General features: G+C 42.1%; 1 protein-coding gene across 4 annotated transcripts in view; it reads left to right on the plus strand.

The window, feature by feature from the left end:
• LOC117425428 (immunoglobulin superfamily member 21-like) overlaps positions 1–22725 on the plus strand; it is a 139124-nt gene that overhangs the window by 95926 nt on the left and 20473 nt on the right. For all 4 annotated transcript variants that reach the window (XM_058993312.1, XM_058993313.1, XM_058993314.1 and 1 more), the window contains one exon: positions 2495–2613. In XM_058993312.1, coding sequence (XP_058849295.1) covers positions 2495–2613 — 119 coding nt within the window. The remainder of the gene's footprint in view (positions 1–2494; positions 2614–22725) is intronic.

Genomic DNA, 22725 nt, shown 5'->3' on the forward strand with positions numbered 1-22725 from the left:
GGTTTATTGATCTATGCCATCTGTGTGTGTGTGTGTGAGAGAGAAGGATAATGCTAAAGACAGATCTGTCCGCACTGGCCCGGGCCCACAGACCAGCAGTCAGAGCCAATACGTCTTAATAAAACTCAGCTCAGCATTTGGTCAGGGCAATTAGAAAGAGTGCATGTTGGAAGAGTGCATGTTGGATAATTCTTTTGGTAAAATAGTTCTGCAGGACAGGCTTTGAGGCCATTTCCAAAGTTTCTTTTGGAATGGTCAGTGTGCTGGAGTGGTTCGGTGATGGGACTGTAAATGCACGTTGTGTCTGCTGGTGTGCCATGGTTTATTGTTCTTATAAAAGCGTTTTCAACATTTTACAACCGTACTCCATAAAGGTCTTTCTGCACTATACGGTGAACAAATGTCTGTCTAAAATAACATTACAGATTCTTATTAAGAAAATGGCTTTTAATTAATAATCAATTGTTTTTATTAAATGATGCTCGAACAGTAAGAAATCAAATGCATACACCTTAGATTGACAACATGTTCAGGATTCTTTCCCCTAGTTCATTTGGAGAAAGGCACGGAAAAGGTTAAGCAAGGCAGTTTTCTGAACACTATTTAACATCTTGAGTGAAGCACCAATCACCCCACCCGTTGTGCCAGCATATCGTTGCACAGTAACATTGTTTTATTACAATTCTTCAACCATGACTTCATATGCTCAATCATAAAATCTGGGGGGAAGCCACATGAAACTCAGTCCAGTAGACAAATCTTTCAACACTGAGGCATGAAGGCAACGGCACTCTTTATCATTTTACCTCTGATTTTTGTTTTGTTGTCTTAGACACCAAAATCTTCATTACCACTGTCTTACTAAATTGCCTACACAGTCTCACAATATTTTAGTAGCTGATGAGATAATGATGTGCATATCCTCTTTTAATTTTTTTAATTATTTTTTTTTATTTATAGCTTCTGCAAGCTACAACAAAACCAGTCATTCATAATGTCCCTCTGCTGCAGGTACTAACAGGAGCATGCCTATCTGATCGAGTGACAGGGTGACAAGAAATTAGAAGCCTTAGGAAACGTAAAGAAACTGACTAGCAAACAAGGTCTATTGAAGTACAGGACACAGTAGTATAAACTATGGATAAATATCAGTATAACTCTTGCAGTGTAAAAACAACATTGTTTATTAGATAATAAAAGCAGTTAGAATACGCATGCATCACAGCATTTTAACTTGCTTGGTTTTGACATCAGAATCAACTTAAGGGATACCTGCAGCTGCCTCAGTTTTGATGGACATCTCTCAACTGGTGCTGAGAGAGAGGCAGGGAGGCTGTTAGACTGCCAACCCATCTGGTGAGATGGAAAATTAGGTAGAGGTTGGGGGGAGAATGTGGTAAACTCAAAGGACGGCACAGACCACAGCGGTAGGTTTAAATCTACCTGGCTTGAATACTATTGGTAGCTAGCAGCCACTGTTTGAAGGTTGACATGAATGTGGGAGTTACTTCTCCTCAGTCCAAGGTCTGCTTCACTTTTGCTGATGATTGCAAGGATTTTCCTGTCAATAATTTTTGCAGTATTTTATATTTTACCTGCCTGAAACTTTGCTGTGCATAGCTTCACATATTTAAAACGGAACATCATTGAGGGACACAGCCTGGAGTTTTAACTAAAGTAAAAACAGGTTTCAGGTTCCTGCTCCTCTGCCATCAAACTCATTACTGCAGCTGTTCAAAATGCAGCCAACTCTCGCTGGATTTGAGAGGGGGCTGTTGACATATCTTGACATCAAGGACAATTGCTCTTGTTTAAAATAAATCATAGCACTTTAACTGTGTCTACCTGACTCCACGATCAATTGTTTCTGACATATTTGCTCCTCTAAGAATACTGATTTGGCTTCTAGTTTTGTGTACAGCAGGATGTATTCTGAACTGTATATTAATTATGTTTTTTTTTGGTTTTTTTTTATTAATCATTTTCCTGAAATTGTATAACCCATATCTTACCATTGATTCTATAAGTATTTTTCCAGATGGGGTATTTCTGTTTTTCCATGAAAATACGATTCGTTCCATATCACTTGGGCACGGCTTTTCTAATTTCTCCTGAGTTCGTTCAAATTTTCATCGGACTGGAAAAAGCCTAGAAGGGTTTATAATGATGAGAGACCAACATAAGTAACTGCTTTTAAATAAAATAAAGACTATTTTATTTCTTTCAATAGATTTCACTGCTATGTTCCATTGGCAAACTAGTAACTGTGATGTATCCTAATTTACAAAGCTATTAAAAATAGTTATTTTACCCCCAATTTAGAAAGTTAAATTATGTTCCCTTGCCGTAGGAATCCCCACAGCAGCTCAGGATAACTGAAGATCAGTGGGTGTCCTCCAATCCCATGATCCAGTCTCTTTACACCCAGGCACTTTGGGCTGTAGTCCTGGTTGAGTGTTTTGTAGTTACGGATGTTTCTATCTCTTCTTTTCAGGCTGCCAGAGGTCCGGATCTCAGATAACGGGCCGTACGAATGCCATGTTGGAATTTACGACCGTGCCACGAGGGAAAAAGTGGTGCTTGCTTCTGGGAACATATTCCTCACCGTTATGTGTAAGTAGTGGAAACGTTTTAATAGATGTAGTCAGGTACCATTTGTATCCTAAAGAAGTATCCAAAATTTGGTTTGTGACTGCCATCACTACCTCATCAATCAACCATGGAATAGGGGTGTGCTCTTTACTTGTACTCGTACTCGTACTCGTACTCGTACTCGTACTTGTACTTGTACTTGTGCTTTTCAATGGCAGTCTATGGCCTCGGTACAAAAATGATTCAGTGTGGAAGTTAATTGCCATTGATTGGTACTCAATTGGAAACTTGAGGGAGAGATTTTTTTATTTTGAAAACAGTATGTTATGAATTGGATACCTGTCGATAAATACTTCTTAAAGAATATAACGAGTACAAGTAATTCTGCACAAACCTGCTATGTAGAGAAGGTGCAGACGTGCAGGTATGTGGCTCGAAAATGGGAACCTTTGCTACCAAAAGGCACGAGAGTGACTGCAAATCTCTTCTAGTTACTTTGGACATCTTCACTTTCAAAGGAAAAAATAATGGCTCATACTGTCGCGGCTAATTGCCAGCTAAGCTGAAACAGAATTATTCATAACCTATTACTATGCTGAGTTCACTGAGGGGAAAAAAAAGAAAAAGAAAAAAGAAAAGTTAATTAAATGGGAAGCTCTGAGAGACAGTTTTAATTTTTTAAAGGGTCTCATAAAAAGGAATTTCATTTTTAATGGGACCCTGTCATTTCTTGACCAAGGACTGTATTACTAACTTTGATAAAAGCCCAGTCTCTGTCTCTCCAGTTGTGATCCTGTTTCATAAAACACGACAGAGATTGCATACACTGAATCACTCTTTAGCAGACACAGTGACAGGACTGAAAAGCTCGATGGCACATTGAATCACATTTGTACTATTAGATTCAGTACCTTATGTAATGAGTTAGGACAGGAGAATTCAATTTCTATGCCAAATCCAACATAGTCTTAATTGTGAAGCAGTATTAACTGAATTCACTCCCTGGGCTGTGTTCAATTTGCTCACCACACATTGACTCTCCAGTATATTAACTGTATGTGAAATACATTTGCATAACGTATGGTAGCCCCGGATTAAAAATATTCTGGAATGTCTTTTTGGTAACACTAACACTTAAGTGTCTCTAATTACTGTGTTTTTCCATAGTAGTTACATAGTAAATGCTTGCGTACTTACACAATTACTTTGTTATCATGCATAGTTACAATGTGCTGAATGTTTACATTTTTTTGCATGATGTGTATATATATATATGCACAATTGTATCAAAAAAGGGTTAGGGATAGGATTAGGTTTAGAGTTAAGGTTGGGATAAGATTAGAGTCATATCATGCAAAAAGATTTATACATTAAGTACATTGTAACTATACATAATAACATTGTAATTAAGTGTAAGTGCACATGTATTTAGGAAGTAACTACTATGTAAATACACAGTAATTACAGACACTTCATGTAAAGTGTTACCGTCTATTTTAACACTGTATTAAAGAAAGTCCTGCTTTTTATCATTCTGCACATTTCCTTGTTGATTGTCCTGGTTTAAAAAAAAATGTGTATCTACATTCAGGAAGCATGTCTTTAAAAAGTTCCGAGAAGTTTCATTTAAAAACAGCAAGATTTAAGAGGAGTCATTTTTAATACATTCATTCGAATAATGTATTTTCACAGTATCATAAACCTCAGTACAATGGCATGTAAATGTTTTTAAACTGAAAATTTCACATGTGGAAAAGGACACCTTAATAATGAGCCCTATTCTAAACACTCCATTCTGAGTGTAACAAAATGTGAACCAACAAACATGCACAGCTCAAACAGCCACCACTATGCAAAAGAGCCAGCCGGTGTGGCTCTAGAGCTTTGTAACCTCATATCACCAGCCGGCAGGGGTTCATTTGTAAACAAAAAGTTACCGGATCTTATAATTAAGGAAGAGGGATAGCATTTTTGTATCTAGACCTAATGTACTGACCTTGATCTGCAGTAGCTTCTATATATGCTTTAAGTTCTCATCTGCTTGTGGGTTTTGTGCCTTATTGTCGGTGTTGATTTGTTTCCAGAGAACAAAATATATGTATCTTTTTAAAAAAGCTAAAAGGAGTTTGAACTAATTTATAACTCATGTGTTATTCATAACTCCAGTTAGCAATTTAAAATATCAGTTTTGACTAAAATGTAGTTATTATTTTCAAACAACATGAATTACAATACAAATGAATGAAATGTTCCAGGAAATATATATTACAAGTTTTTCATTTTTTTTTTTTTTTATCTCTGTCTGTTCTCGTCAAAGGAGCAAGTTCTATTCAACTTGGTTTGATATTTAAATTGGTTTTTCATTAACCTGGTAAGATCTTCCTCCTCTTTCAATAATTTGCACAAATGCCACACAGATAGTTATCTATATTTTACATAACCCATCAAATGTGACCTAGCTGGAAACCATGTCTTTTACAGGAAATAATCTATCTTTGAAATTGGTCTTAATTACAGTATATTTAACTCCAGCTTTACCAGACTGCCACTGTGATCAGAAAGGTGAAGCTCATTTATGGAAATGTAAGATTTAGAGATACAAGAATAAGATATCCAGTGGATTTTCCAGCAGAGTGCAGGGGAAGTCTTATGATCAGGAGCTTGCTGGTTCAAATCCTGATTGTACTGAGTTGTCTATCTTCGCTGCATTGGCCTTAGCACTCCTATAGGTTTGGAAGAAGAAACCGGCTGGACATAGTCCAGCTCATTACTTGCCTACCGTGTAAAGCTAGATCACATCCATTGCTTAGGTTCAGCAGGTGATTCAATTGGCTTGATAGCAGGACCAGTCCATCTAACTTACTAAGGAGGGTGCAGTGGTGAGACAGCATTTGAACTGAAAATTTCAAATTGAGTTAAGAAAAGAAACATGAGAAGGATTTTATTTCATGAATACTACCTTAACCACCTTGCTGCACGATATTATTATTTATTTCTTAGCAGACGCCCTTATCCAGGGCGACTTACAATTGTTACAAGATATCACATTATTTTTACATACAATTACATTATTTCTTTACACATTATTTTTACATACAATTACCCATTTCTACAGTTGGGTTTTTTACTGGAGCAATCTAGGTAAAGTACCTTGCTCAAGGGTACTGCAGCAGTGTCCCCCACCTAGGATTGACCCCACGACCCTCCGGTCAAGAGTCCAGAGCCCTAACCACTACTCCACATTATTTGGGTTTTTTTGGCCATTGAGGATATTAATATTGGTCAAACTATAAAACTATGGATGCTGAAATGCAGTGGAACTGTCTGAACCATTTTTGGTGCCACTGTTTTGTTTCTTTTTCATAAGGTCAGGTCTGAAAAGTGCCAGTGCACTAGATGGAGACTCCAAAATTCCTCCTCCTAACCTTTTCAGTGAAGTTGGAGGTAATTGAGAGGATACCCTTGAACCAGCCAGCTGGAATGGTATTTATGCACACAGAGAGACTGAAGGAAATAAGCTCTAGGTTAGGCAATTGGGGAGTCATTACTCTCTCATCACATAAAGTGGGGATTCGTTTCAATTAGCCGGAATTTAATTAAGTGGTATATATTTAGCCATTCATTTATTAATGACGGCTATTAATATAACCGACACATAAATACGCATCAGGCCTGTGCCTGAGATCAGAACTGAGTTTATCGAGGACGGCACACATTCACAGATTGTCACTCGTACATCTGCACACTTAAGAGGGTCATCTTTCTTTTCAGCAGCAGTCTATGGGGGATTTTTAGACAGCACTGCTTGCTTTTTAATGAATTGCTTGTACATTAAAAAGTGCTGGATTGAAAACGGTGGAGACTCACGTCCTTAGCCATCAGGGTAGTACAGTCTAATTGCCTTGTCGAAGAATCGTGATGTCCAATATAATATTTTTCCTGTTATTAGAAATCTAGCAAATAACTTTTAACATGTGCAAACTGTACCTGTTAGTTAGGTCTTCCGATTCCCCTTACACCCAGGAGGTCGAAAGTGGATGTTGACGAGCTACTGTCATCTGGAGGACAAATCCTACTCCTTCAGGTGTCTGCTTGAACTCACCAGGTGCCCGGCCAGTAGGGTTTGCTGTACCGTGGTGAGGAGAAATGTTGGATTTTGCCTCCCTAACCCGCTAGAGTCTCAGAGCCAATGCAACACTCCCTATGGGAGCCCCAGGAAAGACCAGCAACTTTGTACAGCCAGGATGCAAACCTAGGCTCCCCTGACTGCATGACTCACCAACCTGAATGTCAAGGCTTTTTTCACTACTATCCTTCACCTGAATTTGAATCCAGCTGAAGTCCTTTGTGAAATCAGTTTTGAAATCATATAGGAAACTGCATCTTTAACTTGTCGATGCTTGCTCTAAGTGCATCCCTGTAGTCTGGAAAGATATGTGGTGATGATTATTGCCTAATATAATCATAGCCTAGCATCAGCATTTTATAGCTCTCCATCCATTATTTTGTATCAAAGACGTGGCTGAAGACTTTACAGATTTCTTTATCATATAATCAATTGCTTTCTGTCATATAGTTTGTGTCAGAGTTTTCTTTTGTAATGAGAATTTTGATGCTTTTTCAGATTAACTCTTGTCATGTAAGACTTTCCTTCACATTCTGCAACACTTTTTAAATCCATGTCATTAGAATTAATATTTAAAGGGATCAACTACATTTCATTAATATTTAAATTCTTACCTGTTTAATATGCTATTATGTGTGTTCTGTATGACTGTAAACTATTGTTACAGCTTAGATTTTGATCAATATTATTTGCCATGATTTCCATTACACGAGAGTAGATGTTAAAACTTCATGCTGATTTGAACTCGGCTCTCGCCAAGATAAGCACCAACTAAGACGTAGCTTTACAGTAAACTAATGTGATCCATATGTGTCTCCCTCCATTTACGTTTCCTTCCATATGATGATGTAGATATCCTTCTGTCTGGTGTTAATGGCTGAAGTGTAATGCTGGCTCCAGGGATCAGCTTATTTTGCCTCCCTGGCGCATCAGCACACACAACGGCTGCGATGCTGGCTCCGGGGATCAACCAAAGTGCGGCCTCCCCAGCGCATCAGCATGACAACCGTCTGGATTGAGCTAAGTAGGGTACATCTCTGGGGTTTTCAAGTTCATGACTACTAACTATTCCAGCAAAAACTGCATTTGAAATGGTGGGGAAGCGTGTTAGTGTTGCACAGCCTTTATTAAACAACTCTTCTCCCGTGGACTACTTTTCACAGTGCAATGCTAATATGCTTCCCCACCTCAATTACGCACAATCAGCCTCGTAGAGTCTCTTCAATTCTTTTTCGCTGGAATAATTAATGAGCATGAACAAATTGCATCTCAGCAAAACAATAAAAAATGAGGACACACAGAATATTAAACATAAGCAATAACATTTAGAACATGCAGATAGCATAAGAGTTTGCTTTTAGTCTTTAGTTTTATTTCAACTGGTTTATTACATAGATTTTTCCAGAATACCACAATAGATTCAGAATGTTTAAAACGCAGCTTCCCGTTACCTTATCACTTCCTGAGATGTAGGTGACCCTCAATTCCAGGCTAGGGTCATGTACTGTATCAACACTTCTTCGTCTTCTAAAACACCAGCTTTTGAAAAACACAAAGAACTTTATAAGAGTGTATGCCTTTCAGGCAGTGACCTTGGTCTGTCTTTTACATTGAGAGTTGTGTTTGTCAAGCTTTCATACCTTTCTTCCTCTCGCTTCCATCTCTCTCGGCCCCTCTGATGTGTCATGTCGTCCTCCCTTGGCACTCTTCTCTCTCCGTCACTTGCGAGCGCTTCCTTTGTTCCCTTTGTGTTTTCTCCCGCACTTGTTCTTCGGGTAGCATCATGGGAGTGTGATTTGCTTCTGGGGAGACAGCTCCCATAAGACAGCTTCCCACTACTTCCTCCATACCTTTTAATACGCAATCATAAATGTGAAGAATATAGTGTTCCAAGCAAGACTTAAGTTTTGCACTGATGTAATAGCTTCAATTACTTTTGATTGGCAATAAGTCTTTTTCCCACTCACTGTGTTTAAACTAGAATAGTTTGAACGTTATGCATCAATTTTTAATGATCAAAACAGAAACAGGTTTATAAGGCTGCAATTCAGAGCATGATGATTTATAAACCAACGTCATGAAAAAAATCTCTAACAGAGAAAGCATGTATTTTTGTAACATCCTTTTAACAGTGCGTTGCCAGCATCCTGGGCTTCCTCCCTTACAGAACGGGTCTTGCTTTGGGTTGGAAATAAAGGAGAAAAATGTGTGCTAAAAAGCTGCTTTTTAATTTAATTCTCTCAATTCTGGCTAGGGTTTTACTGATTAACGTCAGGTCTGAAGAAATTGATGTATTTCTATTTTATTGGCTGTAAGTTTAAAGAAAGGGAGCTGTGTAGTTGGTAAAATAATGAAAGGTATTCCAGGAGTTGTTTTATTTTCACAAAATGGTGGAAATTGCATTTTTGGCATAAAGGCCTTCAGAAAGCTAGTAAGAAAAAAAGGAATATTGCGGTATTGGGTTCAGTAAAGAAAAGAGCAGATTTAACAGACACCCCTGGAGGTTGGCAGGTAAGAAAAGGCCACACTAAACCTATTGTAAATTATAAAAACTTAATTATACTGGTAATTTAGTACAGTCGTTTTGTGCTTAATGAACCCAAAAGGTCATTGCCTAAGGATAACGCTTACATCCTTGGATTTTAGTGCTATTATAAAACATGACAAAGGCTGATTATTATTATTTGGGATAGTGTGACTCTCGCCAGTCTAGAAGGTAAGATGTTGCATCTGTAAAAGGCTAGCCAGACTGAATGTCAAACCAAAGTCTACTTGTCCCACATGAGAAACTAAACTTTTTGAGTTTTCCCTTTTGGCATAAAAAAAATGCAAACTGATTTTTATTTTTAGTAACCTATTTATTCTTTCACTAAGACAAGAAGCTCCAGACTCCAAGAACACGTTATTTTCTAAATGTCAGCTCTTCTAATGCCATGCAGTTTGTAACACAGTTTATCTGTCAGACCACTTTGTCTTCGTTCTCACAGTGTGTAGAACTGAAGGGACTTTTATCTTAACTAAATACTCTCTTTAACTCTTTCAACACTGCAGACCTGTTTAGAGGTCAAGAAAAAAAGTACTACACTCAAAACAGCAGACCAATAAAACTAAGCTTGTGTAGGGGCACAATGCACTGTTGATTTCACACTGCATGTGGACAGAACTGTACCCTCTGGAGGTTCCAGAGCGGCTCAACTGGTGTGCAAGGTGAGTCATGCCATCAAGGAAGCGCAGGTTCACATCCAGGCTGTGCAGAGTTCTTGGAATATGCTGAGGATTCTAGCTCTGTGCTCCCACGTTAGGGCAGCAGTGCTTTGATTTCTGGTGAAATGACCGAGTAAATGAAACAGTATCAGAATTTCTGAGAATAAGGCATGGAAACTGAGAACCAGCCTAGTGAAGGATCAGATATCATGTATAACACAGGATTCTTTCAAAGCTGCACATTTTAGACTTTAAGATTCATGGAACTGCTTTGTTAGCTGCACAGCTACAGTCTAACTACAAGATGCAGTTTGGACAAGTTCACTACACTCAGTTCACCAGCTGTTTTTCACAGAGGAGTATTTACTCAATCAAAGTTGAGTCAAAATTTCCGTTGCCATGGGGGATTTTAACGATGTGTAGGTGAGATTGATGGAATGCCAAAGGAACACCTCCAGCAGCCTGGAAACACATCACTGTCTCCAAAACCAACAAAATAAAATTATTCCAACCTTGTGATCAACAGACATCTCTGTTTTCTATGTGAAACAGAGAGCACTAGGAAAATTGATTGCTCCAGACACTTTACAAGACGACCTAGGCAGTAAACAAACAAAAAGAAGAACACTTTGAAAGTTCGCCTGTGTGTTTTCTCTGCTTATTTATTTATCTATGCTGGATAGCCTTTTAAGACAAGCATCTTGCCCCAAACACTGCCCTGCTGCACCAAGGCTATAATAAAACAGCAGCACAGGACTATCACTTAATAAATAACTTACAAGGTTAAAAACAAGATCACAGAGGTGGATAAAGGGTTCTTCATCTATTTTTTAAGCATAGATAAAGTGGTTATTTGAGTTTGAGTTAGGAAAAATAAAGATCAAGCAGATACGATATAAAATAATCTAACACCAACGAATGACCAAAAGGTTTCTTAAACCTGGAAAACATTGACAGAGTCTTCATCCCTAATGATCTGAAGAGTCAACAAAGCTGCCAGCATCCTGAGAGCAGGGACAGGGAGTGGAATGGATGTACCAGTGCTGGTCTTTGCTGGAATTTCCAGCAGGGTTAGTTCCTATGTGTGTTTTATGTATTATTTTGTATTTGTGTTATTATTATTTGAAACATATTGTTTAATTTGTATAAAGCATGTCATTTTTTTATTGTTGTTTTTGCAACATGGATGGGGTTAAACTTCCCCATCCATGCTAACCCCATGCAGAATGTGACCGTCTCCAGATTGATTAATTAATTTATTATTCATTTGGAAATGGTCACATGTATATAAACCTGCAGCTTTGGCTGATCGGGGAGTGTGTGTTTGGAGGCGGAACAAGGATTCGGGGGTAAAGCAAAGTAAAGCTTATTAAATATAAACAATCGTTGGGGGCTCCCAAGTGGCGCATCCAGCAGGATGAGCTCTATAGCCTGGACGTCGCCGGTTCGAGTCCAGGCTATTCCACAGCCATCCGTGGACGGGAGCTCCCAGGGGGCGGCGCTCAATTGGCCAAGCGTCGCCCGGGGGAGGGAGGGTTAGGTCGGCCAGGGTGTCCTCGGCTCATCGCGCAGCAGCGACCCCTGTAGTCTGGCCGGGCTCCTACGGGCTTGCCTGTAAGCTGCCCAGAGCTGCGTTGTCCTCCGACACTGTAGCTCTGAGGCGGCTGCACGGTGAGTTCGCAGTGTGTAAAGAAGCGAGCGGCTGACGGCACACACTTCGGAGGACAGTGTGTGTTCATCTTCGCCCCTCCCGAGTCAGCGCAGGGGTGGTAGCGGTGAGCTGAGCCTAAAAAATAATTGGGCATTTCAAATTGGGTAGAAAATAATAAAAAAAACTAATTGGCAACGACTAAAATATTAAAAAATATATATATATAAACAATCGCTACATGTCTATATATCCACCGAGCTAAAAGATGATGAAAAGTACTCAATACTGTATTTAAATGTTAGTTCTTCTTTCTCATTAAGGATAATCAGCAACACTAATGCTCAAGTTAGCAAAAAAAACACCCACACAGTCCCCAGGATATCCTGGCATCTGTGTTTGAGTGTAAGCCTCCAAAACACTGTGAATACTGGAAGGGATGAAACAAGCCCTTGAAAGCTTGACATAAAGTCTAGGGGCGGCCTTTGAGGGGGCGATTTTCAAAATTTAACTAGCTGCACTAAAGCAGACTTTCTGAAGTGGAAAATAAGAGTTGTTGAATGAGAAGAAATTTGAAGTGATTGACCTGTAAGGGAATATACAAAATAAAACACACAGACAGACGAGCTGAACATAGCAAACATGTGTGTTCATTTTCAAACATAATATATGGTACTACATTTGGTTAAAGAAAGTTTTTAGTTTGCATGATACATCTGTTACACTTCCTAGGTCATTTCACCTCAGCAGTTGGTAAAAGGTGACTGAAGCCAAAAAGGGGAAGCAGCTGGTTGTTTAGTTCTGGAGCACTAAATAAACTTTAAACAGTCCCTGGCTACTAAACAGATGACTGAGCTGTTTACTGATTCATCAAAACCAATGCTACTCAGAACAGAAATACATTATATTATAGCCAACTTCTCCCAGAACAGTTTTCATTACATAAACCCTGAACAAAAAAACAAACTGCATACGAGCAAAATTCAAAAATATTTTTTTTAAGCTGAAGGGGAGATTTTTTTCCAAAAGAAATCCTACCAATTTGAAGGGCGGCGTCGTGGTTCTGCAGCATGATACCATGGTATTAGCACAATTATATATATATATTTTTTCTGTAATGGTTGCAGATATAATTGGTATGGGAAACTTGGTCGGACTTTCCACTTGACTGGAATAAGCTGTGTTTTTGTGCAGTAAGCAGAGACTGTGGGCAAACTCAATTCCCTTTTTTAGCTGAGAAAAGCATTTTGGAAATGATGAGTTCATGTAATAAACTGAGTATTTTATAGTTTGTATTTTTTATTATGCAATAATCGCATCATTGAAGACAATGTAGAACTAGCTTAACCCTTTCAGGGTGTGACAGTCTGGCTCGCAGTGGTGTGGTGGATGACGTCACGGACCAGGAAGTAACTGACTCCAAAACAGTGGATGGGCGGGTGAAACCGAGTGCAAAAGCACTCAGCGTATTTAATAATAAACAAACAACAGATTTAAACAAAATACAAACAAAAGGGCACGAGGGCCAAACGAATAAATAAACAAACAAGTAAGTGCCGTGCTGGATAATCCAGCACGTATTAGCAATTGTTTTTTAAATGTTATTCCTTCTCTCCTCTCTCCGCTCCCCGTACTCTCTACTCCAACACCCCAACATCAAGTGCAGAGAGCTGCTGGTTTATATACTCTGGCCGAGGGATTTTAACTAGTTGGTAATTATCTTATTATCCCCCGGCCAGAGTCTGCACGCGTTTGGTAAGGATGCATGACTGTCAGCTATTTAAATAATCAGTAGCTGATCAGCCATGCATCCTCACGGGGTTTTTAAATAATAATAAAAGACGCGGCGCTTTTACCCGCGCCGCAAACAAAAATACAAATAATAATAAATAGGGGCGGGACACTCCGCCACACATGCCCCCCCTTGTGCGCAGCACACATGGCCCCAACGGCCACCTCCCCCCTCAGTCTTAAAGTCCCGGAAGAGGGGGAAGCAAGTTACTTCTGGGGGGTGGCCATGGTGGAATCTCTGGCACCCCCCCATTCTTCGTGGCCGGCAGCTCCCTCTTCCGGGGCTCCCGCCACACTCTATCCTGCCGCGAAAGTGCGGCTGGGGGAGCTGGTCTCCTGACCTCTCCCCCCTTCTTCATGGCCGGCAGTTCCCCTCCGTGGGGCTCCGACCACATGATCTCCAGCCGCGAAAGTGCGGCTGGGGGAGCTGGTCTCCTGACCTCCCCCCCTTTCTTCATTTCTGGCAGCTCCCTTTCATGGAGCTCCGGCCATCGTGTAGCGACCCCAGGCGAAGCAGGATCCCTGGCGACCCCAGGTGAAGCCGGACCCTCGACGACCCCAGGCGAAGCAGGATCCCTGGCGACCCCAGGCAAAGCAGGATCCCCGGCGACCCTAGGCGAAGCCGGACCCTCGACGACCCCAGGCGAAGCAGGATCCCTGGCGACCCCAGGCGACGGCAGCAGCAGCGGACCCTCGGAAGGCGACGGCAGCAGCAGCGGACCCTCGGAAGGCGACGGCAGCAGCAGCGGACCCTCGGAAGGCGACGGCAGCCGCAGCGGACCCTCGGAAGGCGACAGTAGCCGCAGCGGACCCTCGGAAGGCGACGGCAGCCGCAGCGGACCCTCGGAAGGCGACGGCAGCCGCAGCGGACCCTCGGGAGGCGAACTCGGGAGGGGAGCCCCTGGCCATGGAGGCGGCAGCGGGAGCTCCACTTCTCCCTCGTACCCTGTGTCCTGTAGAGAACAAAAGGCAGCCCCAGGCGATGCAGAACAGCCATCCCCAGGCAATGGCGATGGTGGGAGGGGAAAGCAGTCCTCCCACAGCGGCTGAGACGGAACCAGCAGGTATTCACCCTCTGCTGGTGGAGCTGGGAGTGGCAAGCAGTCCTCCCACGGCGGCTGAGGCGGAACCAGCAGGTATTCACCCTCTGCTGGTGGAGGTGGGAGGGGCAAGCAGTCCTCCCACGACGGTTGAGGCAGAACCAGCAGGCATTCACCCTCTGCTGGTGGAGGTGGGAGGGGCAAGCAGTCCTCCCACGACGGTGGAGGCGGAACCAGCAGGCATTCACCCTCTGCTGGTGGAGGTGGGAGGGGCAAGCAGTCCTCCCACGACGGTGGATGTGGAACCAGCAGGCATTCACCCTCTGCTGGTGGAGGTGGCGGAGGCAGAGGCAGCTCTTGCTGCTCTGCTCCTGGTGATGGTGGAGACAGAAGCAGCTCCTGCTGCTCTGCTCCTGGTGGTGGTGGAGACAGAGGCAGCTCCTGCTGCTCTGCTCCTGGTGGTGGTGGAGGCAGAGGCGATGGGGCGGATGCTGGCCACTCAGAGGGAGGCTGTGGCGGTGCTGGCTCCCTCTGCTGTGGCGGCTGGGCTGGTGTGTGCCGTGCTCCCTTCAGCAGCATAAATAGAGGCTGCTGGGGAACACCAGCATCCTGCCCTTCTCCCCCCCAGAAAAATTCAGGGGGTTGAGCCTGTAACTCCTCCCCTTCTGGCTCTTGGGACTGCAGCTTGGGTCCTAAGGCTGTGGAAGCGCAGACTTCCACCTCTTGGGCTATGGACGCACCGACTCCCCCCTCTTTGGGCTGTGGACGCACCGACTCCTCCCTCTTGGGCTGTGGACGCACCGACTCCTCCCTCTTGGGCTGTGGACGCACCGACTCCCCCCTCTTGGGCGTAGGACGTTCGGGCTCCCCCCACTCGGGCGTAGGACGTTCGGGCTCCTCCCACTCGGGCGTAGGACGTTCGGGCTCCTCCCACTCGGGCGTAGGACGTTCGGGCTCCTCCCACTCGGGCGTAGGACGTTCGGGCTCCTCCCACTCGGGCATAGGCTCCTCTCCCTCTGCTGGTGGAGACGGTAGCGATGGCTCCTCTCCCTCTGCTGGTGGAGACGGTAGCGATGGCTCCTCTCCCTTTGGTGCTGGAGATGGCAGCAGCAGGGTCTCTCCCATATCCGCAGCCAGGTAGTTGAGCACCATGGCTGCGATGTCTGGGAGGGATGCTGGGTGGTGTTGCTGTTCCCAGGCCTCCCAGCGCTCCCCATCTCTTGCCCACAGGAGGTTGATCACTGCAGGGAGGGCTTCCTCATAATCCCTCCCCGGCTCCACCAGCCAGTCCCAGACTCCCTCAGAGGAGAGTGCATTCGTCCTCTTTGGAGGATGCAGGTCCTCCCTCACTGGATGCTCTGGCTCCTCTTTCTCCTGCCATGGAGGGGGTTGGTCGGGTGCTATGTGACCCACCTCCCCAACAGCGAAGCACCACTCCTCACCTTTCAAGCAGGTGGGGCAGACGTCCAGCATGGTTGAGCTACAGTGGGACCTGCGACCGGCCCCACGCTGCTGTAGCTGCTGCTTCCTCCGTCCGCTTCTTCCCATATTTTCTTTTTTTTTTTTTTTTCCCCAAAAAACACACAAAAAACACTTTGGAAAAAAAACGAACAAAAAAAACGAGCTTTTCTTTCCTGGTCCGGCTATTGGAGGCGTTTGTTTTATCCCACCGCTGCCACCATATGTGACAGTCTGGCTCGCAGTGGTGTGGTGGATGACGTCACAGACCAGGAAGTAACTGACTCCAAAACAGTGGATGGGCGGGTGAAACCGAGTGCAAAAGCACTCAGCGTATTTAATAATAAACAAACAACAGATTTAAACAAAATACAAACAAAAGGGCACGAGGGCCAAACGAATAAATAAACAAACAAGTAAGTGCCGTGCTGGATAATCCAGCACGTATTAGCAATTGTTTTTTAAATGTTATTCCTTCTCTCCTCTCTCCGCTCCCCGTACTCTCTACTCCAACACCCCAACATCAAGTGCAGAGAGCTGCTGGTTTATATACTCTGGCCGAGGGATTTTAACTAGTTGGTAATTATCTTATTATCCCCCGGCCAGAGTCTGCACGCGTTTGGTAAGGATGCATGACTGTCAGCTATTTAAATAATCAGTAGCTGATCAGCCATGCATCCTCACGGGGTTTTTAAATAATAATAAAAGACGCGGCGCTTTTACCCGCGCCGCAAACAAAAATACAAATAATAATAAATAGGGGCGGGACACTCCGCCACACAGGGGTTTTATGTCTAAAAAAAAAGGGTGTTTGTGAAATTAGTTCAGATGGGATATACACAGCCTGGCCACTTTATTAGGACCCCAGGTCTCCTCCTAATTGAGCATATATGGGATGAATTTGAAAAACATATTTGTCATGAAGATCCTCTGCCTACCTCTTCTTGTATGAAATATTAATGACTGAATGAATTAAAATCCCTCAAGACACTTTCAAGCACCTTGTGGAGTCTATGCCCCATCGGCTCAAAACTGTGATCAAGGCAAACCCAATATTAATTACAGGTACTTATATAGTGACTAGACAGTGTATACTGCTTTAAAAAGGGGGGCTTTTTCAACTCATCTTAAGGGAAAATGGAAAGTCCATGCCAATGGCACTGGCTACAATGAAAGTTTTAAATAAAACAAAATGTATGTTAGTATTTTGTAACATTACCAATTTCATTTTCTTTTCACAAGTAGGCTGAATTAAAATCGTAATAAATGTGGCCCATTAAACAAGCCCTCCCCCCCTCCAAATGAAATATATGAATAAATAAATAAATACATAAATGAATCAAAGTTCTTCCAGCAATGCCTACGCCGCGGTTGGTGGCCTCCCTTTTGAAGCGTTATTAGTGCAAGCCTGCTCCCATATCTCCCCGTTCCACACAGAGCTCTCGCCTCCAGCCATAACAGCCTGGAGAGGTGACAGAAAAGTAATATGTGCTTTAACTCTTTGCTTACTAAGAGTGAGCCAGCCTTCCTCCTCTGTACGTCTGACTTTAAAAGGGAAAAGTGTTTGGTTGTGTCAACTTCAGGTGACAATCATAAGCTACCAAAAGAGAGGTCACGGATAGGGTAGGGTTATCATATGACTCCATGTACACTAAGACAGTTTAGGCTTTTCAACTCACATCACAATGCATACCAGAATGCATTGGGGTGTGAGTTGAAAAGCCTGAACTGTCCCAAGTTGTCCTTGTGTTCATGAGCTGTCCTTGAGTCTTATGGTAACCCTAGGATAGGGTGGATATGGTAACTCACCCCCTAGTAGAAGGGTAGTCCCCCCAGTCCAGGGTGGTGTTGAGGAACAGAGACGGAACCTCTTCCTCACCCTCAATAGAAGGATGGTCCAAGCCCTATTGCCATCATACTATAAATGAACTTCCTGTTTAGCATGCATAAACAGGAAGCTTCACACTCACCGTTTAAGGCAGCTGTCAGGTGGGCTCATTATACCATCTGCACAGGAAGTGAATGTATAATGTGGTGGCTAGATAATTGCCTTTACCCAAATAGGCAAAATCGAAGCCTAGAAAACAAAACGGTCTACAGCAAAACGCTGACGACATGTTTTTTTTCAAAAACACAGAGTGCTATTAGTGGCCAAGTGGTGTAGCTGCAGCTTCTTTAGTTTGGGATTTTAACTTAAACCAGGTTAATACATGCAGTCAATCAATTTAAATGTTTTATACACACCTGTCCAGATTGTGTATTTCTTATTTTCTGTGCCTGCAGTAATAAACCCTAGGTTACTTCAAGCAGCAAAGTGGCCTGTCCTATTACCATACAATTATTAGAGCTTGCATTACAGATCTAAAACAACCTTTGAAACCAATTCATCTCTACATACAAAGTTATCCAAGTAATGATACCAAGCCCCAGCAGTTAAATGCCATCAGTGACTCACAGAGAGTGCTTAATTTGTTCTTAATATCTAATAGGTTTTTCAAATGTAAATGGTCTAGTGAATCTAAAAGCATATTCAAATCACCATGGGCAGCACTAAAGACAGATTGTTGGCAGAACTTTAAATGAAAAGGTGCCAAGAATAACCTGTGAAACCTTAAGATTTACAGAAAAGTTTGAATAACCATTCGGATACTGTTATAATCCAGGGTATTGCCCTGAAATTGCCTTAGCAGAACCATCAGCAGACAACAGCAATATCAGCAATGTTATCACAATGGGTTTGGTACAAGTGTTGCATTAGGGTATAATGGTGCTGCAGTAGATTGCACCTAGTAGATGTAAGAAATACATTGGTCAGGAGTACTATATAGAAGAAAAGGAGTTTCTTCTTACACACATGCCAAGTAGCTCTTTAAAGACAAGGTTAGAGAGACAACCCCCCAATAAAAATGCCTCTGGTTAGGAGAACAGTGGTGATTACTGGTGTGTTAACATTCGGGATAGGACAAAGCAATTTTGTAGACTAGTATAAATCTATGTTTAAATTTGCTCATGGCCATAGGTGCCACGTATAAGCCTCCCCAAAATAAATTGCCCAAACCCTCACATGAAATTGTTCTGACCAACACAAAAAATATTTGTGAGCGAAGAAGATGGATTTTTATTCCCGCAAGCGCGCAAAGCAGGTCTAACGAATATATTTCTCGTTTAACTACTACGCAACCGCCAGACCGCTAGGGCAGCTGGGATATCAAAATCAACACTGTAGTACAGATACAGGATTTAGTTGCATTTCAATGTCATTGGAGTAGAAAATGCTTAGCTGGTTTAACGTCAATTCTTCCTGCCGATCTGAGCCCCCCCCATACCACTGCAGGAGGCAGCCGACGAAAACTGAATCCTTTTCGCTCATTCCCTTGCCTGGAACATCCTCTTCACAATTTCTACATTTATTCGAATTGCTGTTATCTATACAAACAGCTTGATCTGAATCTGATTTTACAGAACTTGCGGCAAAATAATTTCATAGCATACTGTCTGTTTTCACGCACCACTCTTTTGTGAGAATTTGATAATCTATGACGCTACAGTCAGAATATACTTCCTTCGATTGTTTGAACAAATGCCACCTTTCAGAACACTGTTTGTGGTGCCAGATTACTGTTTTTCTGATTTGCTTAAATAGGCTTAAAATGCTTAAAACATGTACAAGCTAGTACTATGTTAAACTCCATTTATTTGGCCGCGTTATGTTGGAAAAAAAAACAATGTAAAATATATACAGTATGTAGCATCCCTGAGTGGTTTTGAGGTCTGTTTTGTGCTATAAATTATTATACAGTACAAGTTCTCAAAAAGACGCAGGAGAATGAATCTGGTTTACAGCTTTTATTTGTGTCTGTCAGTCTGACTATTTTTCAAACTCAACACAATGAATGAAACTTTGTATTCAGACTCACTAGTAACACAGTAATAAAAAAAAATGCAAGTCTTAATTATATATACAGTGCCTTGCGAAAGTATTCGGCCCCCTTGAACTTTGCGACCTTTTGCCACATTTCAGGCTTCAAACATAAAGATATGAAACTGTAATTTTTTGTGAAGAATCAACAACAAGTGGGACACAATCATGAAGTGGAATGAAATTTATTGGATATTTCAAACTTTTTTAACAAATAAAAAACTGAAAAATTGGGCGTGCAAAATTATTCAGCCCCTTAAGTTAATACTTTGTAGTGCCACCTTTTGCTGCGATTACAGCTGTAAGTCGCTTGGGGTATGTCTCTATCAGTTTTGCACATCGAGAGACTGAAATTTTTGCCCATTCCTCCTTGCAAAACAGCTCGAGCTCAGTGAGGTTGGATGGAGAGCATTTGTGAACAGCAGTTTTCAGTTCTTTCCACAGATTCTCGATTGGATTCAGGTCTGGACTTTGACTTGGCCATTCTAACACCTGGATATGTTTATTTGTGAACCATTCCATTGCAGATTTTGCTTTATGTTTTGGATCATTGTCTTGTTGGAAGACAAATCTCCGTCCCAGTCTCAGGTCTTTTGCAGACTCCATCAGGTTTTCTTCCAGAATGGTCCTGTAATTGGCTCCATCCATCTACCCATCAATGTTAACCATCTTCCCTGTCCCTGCTGAAGAAAAGCAGGCCCAAACCATGATGCTGCCACCACCATGTTTGACAGTGGGGATGGTGTGTTCAGGGTGATGAGCTGTGTTGCTTTTACGCCAAACATAACGTTTTGCATTGTTGCCAAAAAGTTCGATTTTGGTTTCATCTGACCAGAGCACCTTCTTCCACATGTTTGGTGTGTCTCCCAGGTGGCTTGTGGCAAACTGTAAACAACACTTTTTATGGATATCTTTAAGAAATGGCTTTCTTCTTGCCACTCTTCCATAAAGGCCAGATTTGTCGAGTATACGACTGATTGTTGTCCTATGGACAGAGTCTCCCACCTCAGCTGTAGATCTCTGCAGTTCATCCAGAGTGATCATGGGCCTCTTGGCTGCATCTCTGATCAGTCTTCTCCTTGTATGTGCTGAAAGTTTAGAGGGACGGCCAGGTCTTGGTAGATTTGCAGTGGTCTGATACTCCTTCCATTTCAATATTATCGCTTGCACAGTGTTCCTTGGGATGTTTAAAGCTTGGGAAATCTTTTTGTATCCAAATCCGGCTTTAAACTTCTCCACAACAGTATCTCGGACCTGCCTGGTGTGTTCCTTGTTCTTCATGATGCTCTCTGTGCTTTAAACGGACCTCTGAGACTATCACAGTGCAGGTGCATTTATACGGAGACTTGATTACACACAGATGGATTCTATTTATCATCATTAGTCATTTAGGTCAACATTGGATCATTCAGAGATCCTCACTGAACTTCTGGAGAGAGTTTGCTGCACTGAAAGTAAAGGGGCTGAATAATTTTGCACGCCCAATTTTTCAGTTTTTTATTTGTTAAAAAAGTTTGAAATATCCAATAAATTTCGTTCCACTTCATGATTGTGTCCCACTTGTTGTTGATTCTTCACAAAAAATTACAGTTTCATATCTTTATGTTTGAAGCCTGAAATGTGGCAAAAGGTCGCAAAGTTCAAGGGGGCCGAATACTTTCGCAAGGCACTGTATATATATATATATATATATATATATATATATATATATATATATATATATAATGTGTGTGTATCTTACTGTACATCATTGGGTTCAATAAATGCAGGGGGGAAAGTGTGGAATAGCCTCCCCAAACGAAAGACTCATGCACCGCCTATGCTCATGGCCAATAAACTGATGTATGTCCCACTATCTATGAGGACTTAGGCCCTGTCCACACTATGCCTTTAAACCGTATTAGTTGCATTTAAGCCGGTTTAAAAGTGCTAAATACAGTTTGTGTCCACATTACGCAGCATTTAATACCGTACTCGAGAACCGGACTCAAGACCACCTCAGGAAGTAGTCTCAAGTCCGGTTCTAATTAGATCACATCGGGTAATGCGGTTTATCAGAAGTGTGGACGCTGTAATACCAAACTACATTTTTTGTGTATCCTCCAGTATCCCAAACTGCTTTGTGGTATGTTTGGCGAAATACTCAGAGCATGCGCCTGAAGGACTTGCTCCGCACTAGGTATTCATTTTTATGCTTCAAAAAATCTGTCAGGACATCTCTGTTAAACTAGTGGGGAAAATAACAAAAAAACAACGTTAAATTAGGCGACTGCAAAAATGAAATGCGAGTTAAAAGTAGTATCGGGGATGAACAAATTACGTAATTTGTCAGCTCTGTTTGAAATAAAATTAAGAGGACCAGAATTAGGCTCAGGCAAGATATGAAGGTAAAAACAAAGATTGTTTTGTAATTAACAGCTTTTTCTGAGTTTAATTATAAAACAGAATAAGCTCAATTTGTTTAAAGGGACTTGATTAAAAATAAAACCTGAAAACTTCATGCCCTACTTGTGTGTGTGTGTTCGGATTTACTTTTTCCGCAATACTTGTTTCATTTCATTTATGCAATATGGACCTCTGTTAATATGGGACATAACACATTATTTTAAAATAAAATACAGTGCATGGTGGGATACTATCGTATTAATTTCCACGGTTCGTTGCGCTGCTGGAATTGTAACTGAACTATTCTAATGGTGTGTGGACACATTAAGCCTGACTAAACGGTACTTCAGTGTGGACGCATTGAGCTGGATTAATTAGAGCGGTTTCGAGTACGGTTCTCGAGATCAGTTATGTAGTGTGGACAGGGCCTTAATGTCTGAGATCTGAATGTCTTTAGGGAGCGTCAACCAATTGTCCAGTTTCCCCTAAAGTGGGAAGAGGCCAACTTGCAGCAGATTGTGGCGAGTTCCCCTGCCAAACAAATACCAACTTAGCCAACAGG

The sequence above is a fragment of the Acipenser ruthenus genome, chromosome 20, assembly GCF_902713425.1.
Source record: "Acipenser ruthenus chromosome 20, fAciRut3.2 maternal haplotype, whole genome shotgun sequence".
Taxonomy (NCBI): Eukaryota; Metazoa; Chordata; class Actinopteri; order Acipenseriformes; family Acipenseridae; genus Acipenser; species Acipenser ruthenus.